Consider the following 9,852-nt stretch of genomic DNA (forward strand, 5'->3'; position numbering starts at 1 on the left):
TGTTCACACACACTCTGCCCCCAAATAAAACTATATAGTCAAGGACAATTCTGTGATGCTGTAACCTCCTACTTCAGTACTATACTTCTGACTTTCAATCAGATAAATGTGTGTGACATACCTTCTAGTAAGTCTGATGCTGATCCTAAGCAATATTCCATAACAAGCTGTATGGGAAGAAATCAAAATAGTTGTTAGAAAATCTCTAAATGCATGTTTTCTAGATTTCTCCTTAGAAAGAATTTCTTCTTTCTAAGGAGAAATCTAGAAATAATCACCCATGCATACAATGCAGACTGCCATAACAAAACAAGTATCACTTGTAACATAAGCCCCATCTTAGCACTGTCACACTGACCCCTCGCACAAGGACAGCTCTAACTGGAATTAGCATAGCCTTCCTGTGTGAGATAGGAAGCAACAAAACTTGTAAGGAAGGCAAAAGCATATTCAAAACCGGTTATGTATTGTATTTCATATCTTATTTTATATGCACGTACTTAACAGGAATGTTAAATTGCACTTAACAAGCTTATCGGAGTATTAAAGGGCTATTTAGGGATTTACTTAAGATTTTGTCCCAGCCAGATTTCAAAAAAAGAAACGAAAACTTTGTCATACAGATTTATTGAAGCTAATACATGAACAGTACTTACAATTTAAACTGTTAGTTCAACAATATGATTTCTTTAGTACATCGTACTACAAAAAATTTGTCAATGAGAGGTGCTACATCACACTTTTCATTTGACTAAATGCTTCCTCTGCATAGCCAATTGCATCTATTCCTACACACACATTTTTATGCAAACAAACTCAAATAAACCAAATTTAGGGGTGGGGGTGGGGTGTTGGGTTTTTTTGTTTGTTTAAATCAAATGTATGAAACTGGGTAGGAGATGGCAGCCAGAGATAAAACCAGCTACTTGGTTTTGTCACCTAAACACACACACACAAAAATCACAACAGAAGCAAACAATACACAACAGAAGAATATAGTTAAATAGTAGAAATATTAGCTGCTCAAAATATACTTTCATTACAATTATCAGTAGAGATTCTAACCTATTTCATTAAAATACAACTGAACACTTACTTCTGGAACATATTCAGTCAACCTGTAAAGTACTGAACCATTAATACTCAGCGGCATACCAAACACGTTGTTGAGTGACCTGCAAGTATCTAATAAAGTTGCCATACTTGCCTTCCACTCAGTACAAGTGAAATTCTCACCTTTCCTTACAGCAAGAAAAGCGATGGATAAATTTGGTGGGTGCCCCCCCGCTCATTATTATTTATTTTAAATACCCATCCATCAAGCTAAATATACTAGAACAAACAGCACAATCACCTTACTCTGCAAGTGAAAGGGAAAATTTCCCTAAATCTTGTTTCCAAAAACTACAGTCAGTTTTGCTGAGCATCTGTAAGGGCCTTGGCTACTCCCATCAGACTCTGTGCCATGCAAATGTTCAGGTGCCTCTTGAAAGCCAGCTGGAGATATTTTAAAGCGCCCTTAACCAAGGCAAGAGAAGTGCAAAGTGCAGCAGATGCTTACCCATGCTGTATGCTCCCGCAAATAGCAGCCTTTGTATTCTATACTGTTAGGGTGTTTTATTCTTTGGAGGAACTTGACTTCCTTAATAATATCCTGCCATTTCTGTAGAAAATAAAAGGAATAGAAAGACTTTATAAAACTGTTACCTTTTTTCCCCGATTGTTGTTAAGTTAGTATGCCATTTAATTATTTTAAGAGGCAAAACCATCTTAAGGTTCCAAGTCAAAATAAATTCACATTAACACCGTGATGTTCACTACTTAACTCCCCAACAGATCTACAAAATAAGAAGTTGATCGATTAGGCTGTATGGGAAGGGTCTAAGGATCTCTCATCAATGTAATACTTTTTATGTATGCATAGGATATATTGGTAAACACTTAATATCTGAGCAAGTCCTCAAAACAGAAGCAATCCTTTTTTAAGGGATACCATTTCTGTTGTCAAATCAAACAAACATCCCAACCTGAAAGAGATGCGGCCGATAAGTGCCCTTCAGCAGGATCAGCTGTCTCTCACTGAACTCTTGCAGGTATAAAGACTTAACCCTACTAGTAACTATATTACACTGGATGAGGCTCCATTTATCAGCTGCCAAATATCTGACTACATTCTTGATAATGTTTCTCCATTACTAGTTTAGTCTTACAAGGACCAATTTAAAATGAGTTACCTACGAGATAACGGAATGGTTCTCCAGCAGTAAAAGAATAAACAGATGAAACAAAACCCAGGTTTATAATAAAGGGAATTCTGCCAGTGCAACTTTAAAGTACAGAGGAGGCCAAAACGCCATAGAATCATTTTCCAATGCCTGCCTAAGACACTGTCATTACTCCCCTCGGAGGAAATCACCAAGTCCTCTCATTTGCTGCACATCCACACCTCCTCCGGCAAGAAAGGCAAAAGCTTGTAAGTGCAACAGCAAAACTACCGGAAAAGATTTTTCAAAAACAAATGCAGTAGCTGAAACCGTTTAAGTATGCAGACGTCAACACAGCAGTGTTGACACTGAAAACGTTTTCAAGAAAGAGTATCAGTTCTGAAGTTAATCAGAAGCAGAGAAACCTCACCCAACACCAAAAGGTTCAAAAGCTGTTTTCCAGGTCCTGTTAATCTCTCAGCACACAGTTCTTCAGGTGTATGTATGTAGCTAGGATTCATAGATGGACAGAGGTCCCATATACCCAAATGCTTTGGAAAACATGTACAAAACCCAAATCCTCCTCAATAAAATTTTTATGGTTAGAGAAACAAATGAAACCAGGGAACATGGTAGCCACAACCGAGGCAGCATTTCTCAACACCAGAGACTTCATGAGAATGACATTAGTGCAGCTATACTAACATAAACTCTCTCCCTGGCACCCTTGTTCCAGTACAAGAACGACTAAGTTGCCTTTTACCTTTAGCCTCAAAGGCTTTGAGGTACTAAGCAATAAAAGCCAAACCAAGAAAGCGCCACGCTAAACTTCTATATTGGGAGGAGAGAAGTGATATATTAGTCAAGACGCATTCATGATTTCCTGCGTAAAAAAAAGCTCTGAGATCACATTAAGAGCACAGTACTACATATTTCAAAGGTTTTAAACTTATTTTTAGAATAAAATATGTTCTCATTTTAGAGAATAATTGTTTCCACTAATGATAAGATCTTATTATGAAACCAAAGTAAATATAAACAATACCAGAATGCCCTTAGTCAATTTTCTTTACATAGGCTAGATCATAACTCTAGCAAACTTCCGAACAAAACAAATAAATATATAAGTAAAATAGAAAGTGTTTTAATCCTGGTCTTATTACTTTCTTCAAAATAAAGAAACATACACATCGAAGACAAACAAAAGCTATTTCTGAAGCATGCACAGTTTGTTTCATTCATGTGAATAGAGTATTTATAGCTCACAGTAATTAAAACAGTAGGACAAGTAGTAAGTACAAATTATGCTTTCATCAGTACACAGTTAAACAAGTCACCGCAGTGACAAAATAGAAACACGCATAGCAAATTTAACTATGAAGTTAGAATTTAGGACTGCTGGAGAGACACTGCCACCTCTACCTCCTACACAGATACACGCGCGCACACACACAGAAAGGAAGGAGTAGTTCAGCTCCTTGTAGCGCAGATGATCAATACACAAAAGGCAGGCACAGAAAGCACTGAGTTGTTAGTCAAACTCATCGGAGCAAGACTGCTTCTAGGACTGGAATATACAGAATGGAGGGAGGGAACCATAAATGCCTTGAACAACATGGTTACAATAAATACTTCTGTTGAAAAATCATGCCACGATTTCATAGATGTCGTTTACCAGAAATAATACCAAATCAGCTGTTCGTGTCCTGTTGGATTTTTCAAGAATCTGTATTAGCACTTAAACATTTCAAGTATAAAATCAATTATCTCTGTTAAGCGTCCTAGGAAAAAAACACACATCTGGGGTGAGCATGAAAACACTTAACATCTAAATCTCAGAGGCCTACTTTTACAGACCTCTCTGCAAAGACTGCTTTAATCCCTAGCTCTGGCAGTTCTTCCATAATTATGCTGCTGTTCAGATTTTCACACTCATTCATTCACTGCTGTTTTGCTTTTGTTTTAGGTCCTCATCAGCACAACCATTCCAGCGAAGGATGCATTCTGCCTTACTACTTTGTAAAAGCAAGATTCCCTCTGAATCTTTCACTACTGCATCCATTGCTGTTATTCCTTTGTCCAGTAAGCAACACAGTTATTTTAAAAGGTATTTAAAATTGAATGTTTAAGAGCAACAAGACATATTAACATACAAAACTACCATTTTTAATTTTCTTTTTTGCTTTCTACACATTTACGTCGTCCCATAAAAGAGCCCTTTGTGTCTGGAAGCAATGAGTCCTACCCATCTTTTCCAGGAGCAGATTAGGCAGAAAAACACTGTGAATGGTAAACTAACTTGTTTTGTTTACACAGTACCCTCATTCACCTTTACAGTTATAGGAAAGATCTCTCTTGTTGTAACCCAAGCTAACTAAAATCATCCCATATATTAAGTATTTGCAATGGTCAAGATTTAATAAGCAACATGTTCTACATACCTCATTGGACTGCTTCCCACTATATGACATTTTCTTGATGGCCACCACTTCGTTGGTGCGCACATCACGTGCCTGTAACATGAAAACATGCTGCATCAGTTTCTTCAGATCATGATTTCCCACAAGACGTAAACCAAACATACTCACAGTGAAGCAATGAAAAATCTTTATCCATTAGTTAACTCTTGCAGACAATTAAACTAAAATATCTTCCAAGGGGTGTGACTGCTGCATCTATTAGAAATTTCCTTCCAAAGTTAAAGATCACCTCCTGTTTGTGAGACAAGGTACGACAATTTTCCGTGCTCAGCATCCAGCAAGTCTCTGCAGGAGTCGAGTACCATCACTTCTAAACTAAAAATCATAGCTTATAAAAACAGCTCTGATTCAAGTAGAATGGATTTTCCCTAAATCAACTTCTCTCCCTGCCCAGGTCCATTCCAGACCAAACAGAAGCAAGGCTCAGCCCCCTTGTTTCGTTCCAAACATAAGCAAAGATGTCACAGGATGCGCAAGGGAGACCTGCTCCAGACACCGGCAGCTTTCTGCCCAGTGCTCCCACAAATTAGCTATTGTGTCTTAAAGGAAGGCAGATGATACAGAGAGAGATGGCAGTGATCTAAGAGACCCATCCTCAGATTCCCCTTCAGACTTTCACTTTCTCAGTCCAATAATATTATTATTTACACCGCACAATAAATGTACATGGTTTTTCAATCTTCAAAGGCAGACTTCCTGACTTCAGACAGCAACAATCCAAGATAAGACAAGAAGTTTTGTTTAATTTAGCACTAAACTGATGGCTCATTCACCCTGGAAGAAGAGGCAGCGCTGCTTCACCTTGCAGGAAGGATGGCTGCAGAGAAGACTCCAGGCTCTCCTCTGCTAAGGATTTCAGCAGCATGGGAAGGTGGTGGAGGAAAAGACCTTGGAGTCTCTCTGATAAGACTAATCAACTTGGATACAAAGCCAAATGATATAAATCAAAATAATGTGCACCACAGCATTCACTGATGAAAATGCTGATTTTTAATATATTTGTACTATCAAGCACAGCCTATCAGAACATGGATTAATGAAGTACTGGGACTCTGCCTTTTGTAAAAAGGTTTTTCAGTCATGTTTTAATTCTGCCGTTCATTAAAAAGAGATTCCCAGAATTCCCTGTCCATCTTTATTTCAACCAGTTATGATAAGCTTGAACCGATACTATTTTTAGTTTTCTTTCTGTTTGAGAGGATCCTTCCTACTGTCTCGCTGATGTTACAGTACCTCTAAGGTTGGGGGACGACGACTATTTTTGGTTTTTGAGACAAAAAAGGAAGAATAAAATTCCACCTCTTAGACCTTTACCAATTAGAGGCAATCTCTGAAACATTCAAAATCAGTGAAGAATTGCAATAAAACAGGCAAGCAAAATACTAGAGTAGAGCAGAGAGAACACAGCTCTAACAAAAGAGAGTGGGTTATTATTCTGCTCCATCTGCAGTGTTCCAGTGCTGTAGGTTTCCTGTGTCAAGTGAAAGCTGTTATTACACTGCAGAGCAGGGAGTAGGGTAAGGATAATTCCAAAATGATTCAGAGGTGCCAGACTTCCAGTTTTTAAGAAACTAAAACCATGAGGTGAACCAGTAAAATTCATTATTTTACTGAATTCAATTATGAAAGGGGGGGGGGGGGAAGGAAACTTTCTGCCACTGCAGGATGTAACAAACAAAGAAAGATAAGAGTGAACGCTCTTAGCCAGTTATCACATAAGATAAATATATCACCCCTTCTCAGGATCACTGCTAAAAGGAAAGAAAAGTAGGTACAACTAACAACAAAAGACTCAACTGCATTTAAAAAAAGGCAGGGGGAGATTTCAGGATTATATGGATTTTTCTACTTGTTAATTACTCCCACATCTATTTATCATCAACATTTTTGGTCCAGGCTGTACGTAATGAAAGCAGACTGGTGGGGGGCTGCTATGTATTAGAAAACCCAAGCAAGCAAGCCCTGATTGCGTTTGCCTAACACCTACAGTCCTTCACTGCTACAGCGGGGCTGAGAGAGAGGGAACCATCACAGCTGACACCCCATGAATGTTACAATCATGGAGTTTCATTTGCTTTTTTAGTTTCCTTGTGATCTTGAATAATTGAAAAAAGACGGTTCCCAGACAAAAGCCATGAAGCCGTTACAAGGCCAGCTAACTTAAACGATTTAAATGAATGAGGCTTGTTTTATGGCAGACATTTATGCACATATATCCTGCTTTCCTCTAAAAACTCCACACAAAGGATCAACATCTGGTGACCAGAGTAACTTCAGCAGTGATACAAGCAAAGCATAAGCACAGAAAAGGTGGAGTATGTCATCGGCTTTAGTAATACGCTTTTAGGCAGTTATTAACTACAATCCAATATTACATCGGTTAGAGAAAGTTTAATTGTTTGCATTAGCACAATCAAAATCTTGTTAAAGAAACTTAAGAGAAGTTTTTTCCCTAGCTTTGCAGAGGAATAAAGGACCCAAGACGTACGCTCCTCTACCTTAGTTCTTTATGCTTATTTATTTTACACTAAATTTCTCCCTCCATGTTGTGTTTCTCATCTTTTAGGCTTCCGTTTGAGGTATTGAGTACATTACATGAAACAGTTTCAGATTCAAGATCTTAGACCTGCTACTAGTAAAAAGATACTGTAATACAACACAAAACTTACAGGTTAAAACGTCCTAACACAGAAATAGCAACAGCGTATCTTCTTTGTTGGAAACTTACTCTTACTTGACAAAAATAAAGCCCCCAAAAGGGTTGGAGTAGTGCGATGCACTGCTTATGCTTGCCTTTTTGTGAGTGCCAAATTAGACGTACTTTCTGTCAAAGAAGAACAATCCAAACACCATCAAGTAATCACACTCTTTAGTGAATAACTACCAACCTATAGCAAATTGGTAGTCTAAAATGGTAGGGGGGAAAAAAAGAGGAAGGGCCTAGGAATTAATGACCTCTTACTTTCAATCTCCTTGCAGAAGGAGCTGGTAATGGGCAATCAGCTCTTACCACAACTACCAAGTTCAGGCAGTCTACAAACGCCACAGATGGCAGCTTCTTGCTGGTGTCTGGGAATGCCCTTAGCAGACAGCTCGCGGGTTACCTCTACCCGCGTGCTGGTTTCCCATACCCCGGCGGTTCATGCACGCCTCTAGAAGATACAGCGTTCCTGAAAAACTTCAATAATATTTCCACATAGCAGGAAGACAGATGTGTCAGTTCCCTCCTTTTATATCCACTCTTCAACCAAAGTGAGTAAATGAGATGAAGTAAAGGCTGCAGGTGAGTACTGTTTCGTTAGAAAACACTTCCTCCCCCAGATCTGTTCCCAGACAGTGGCGGCTCATAGTTTTAAGCAGGGAACAAAATTAAGAAGCTTTTCCTAATTAGTTCATCTGTGCTGCATTAAATTTGTGCTGGAAGGTTCCCAACATGGTCTGCTGCAATTATTAACAATGAATAGGCATCTCATAAAATACTGACACAAATGGTTTTCTGAAGGAAAACTGGCAGGTTTGGCCACACCTCCTATAATTATAAATATGAAAAGGTTTTCTGAGGAAAATGGTTTTTTAATGAAGGTCTCACAGTATGCACTTTGGTTAACATGCAGCAACCTGCAAATGAGGTTACCATGAGACGTCCCACCTCTGGCTGAGCTACACGAGCCTGGGAAAAATTCTGCTGTCCAGACATTTACGTCAAGTAAGTTTTATGCAGATGAATACTAGGATTCTTGCCGGCAGTAGGGAAGGATGTGACAGGACCAATGACAACAAAAGCACCAATATTCAGGTGTCAAACACAAAGAATGGCTTTAAGGGAGCCTGGGGGTATGCACGAAGGGAGAGAGAACTCAATTTCACTCAAGGGACAAGAGATGATAAGGAGACGATCAGACCAAGAGAACTGCATTGCCAGTCAGAATCGATGGAGCAGAAGTCCATGTTTTAATTTGCAGATAAATCCCTGCTTGCAGCATAACGATGCACCTAAAAGCACTGAGCAAGGGCCACATTTCCGCAAGGGCCACGTTTCCAGTTTTTCTTTTCAGTTTGTATGCAAACACCTTAGAGATACTGTGAGTCTGTGAACGGACTGAGACTGTATAGACACACAAGAAAACATCTCTGCCCCAAACACCATACAAAAGGATTCACAGTAGTTTCTGTTCCTCAGTATGTTCAAAAAAAGTCTACGTCCACAGTTTAAAGATAAAAAGAGACACAGCTAAAATTCACAAGTCACGGGGCTACTTACAAAATAAACTGCTCCGAAGCTTCCATGGCCAATCTCTCGGAGATCTGTGAAGAGCTTTTCTGGATCTTCTTTGAAGAAGAGCTCTGCAATTTCTGGGTCCTTCAGGCTGCCCGCTCGGCTGGTTGATGGCATCCTGCTGGGCAGTTAGCCGACCGACTATCTGGGTTTAAAGTGCTGCCTCAACCCTTGGTTCATCTGTATGAATGGAGCCTCTTCAGCATGGATTACTGCAAGACAAAGATTGCAATCCTTCACTGATTATCCTCTTCTCAAAGAGCCAGAAACAAAGCTACAGCGGAGCAGTTTCCACTTCTTCCACAGCAAATATCCCTGTTGCGTGAAGCAACGCAACCTATCTGCTGGGATAATGTCACAGTCCCACTGTGACAGCAGTCAAGCATTTCTACAGAACACAAACCAAAATCAAAACACAAAATGAGACAGATTCCTTGCTCCAGCATCTGCTCAGTCACCTGCAGAGCGGTCAACAGAATCTCTCTGACCTACAGTGATAACCAGTTTGTCACCAGTGAGTCCATATGACCTTGACACCCTCCCTCTGAAGAGTTATACCCACTACGTCTTAAAATATTGTTTGGACTTTGTGAAGTGGACGACACAATTGCATATATATATATATGTATATATCATGGTCTTTGCAAGACAAGATACAGGAATGACGTGTCTGAACCACACCACAGCCATTTACTAATCTGTATTTACATTTTTTTAATTCAGCTCAGTATTTTTTTCTGCTGCAATTGTACTCCAGTTCAGAAGCAGCCAGTGATCAATTTCTACTCATTTCAGCATGCACACAGAGACCTCTCTAAAGCTTCTCCTTCCACAAGTAAATAAGTCATGGTCCTTTTTGTTTCTTTATCTAAATTCATGATCTCTATCCTGA

The 9,852-nt window shown here is 39.3% G+C and overlaps 1 protein-coding gene across 1 annotated transcript in view; it reads right to left on the reverse strand.

Moving 5' to 3' along the window:
- The window catches only part of TAOK1 (TAO kinase 1), a 35,950-nt gene extending 26,777 nt beyond the window's left edge, over positions 1-9,173 (reverse strand). Inside the window, exons 1-4 of the mRNA XM_009324713.1 lie at positions 8,946-9,173; positions 4,646-4,717; positions 1,562-1,663; positions 122-167 (exon numbers count right to left, since the gene is read on the reverse strand). Coding sequence (XP_009322988.1) covers positions 122-167; positions 1,562-1,663; positions 4,646-4,717; positions 8,946-9,077 — 352 coding nt within the window. The 5' untranslated portion in view covers positions 9,078-9,173. The remainder of the gene's footprint in view (positions 1-121; positions 168-1,561; positions 1,664-4,645; positions 4,718-8,945) is intronic.
- Positions 9,174-9,852: the final 679 nt, after the last annotated feature.

Source organism: Pygoscelis adeliae, unplaced genomic scaffold, assembly GCF_000699105.1.
Source record: "Pygoscelis adeliae isolate BGI_AS28 unplaced genomic scaffold, ASM69910v1 Scaffold580, whole genome shotgun sequence".
NCBI classification, from domain to species: Eukaryota; Metazoa; Chordata; class Aves; order Sphenisciformes; family Spheniscidae; genus Pygoscelis; species Pygoscelis adeliae.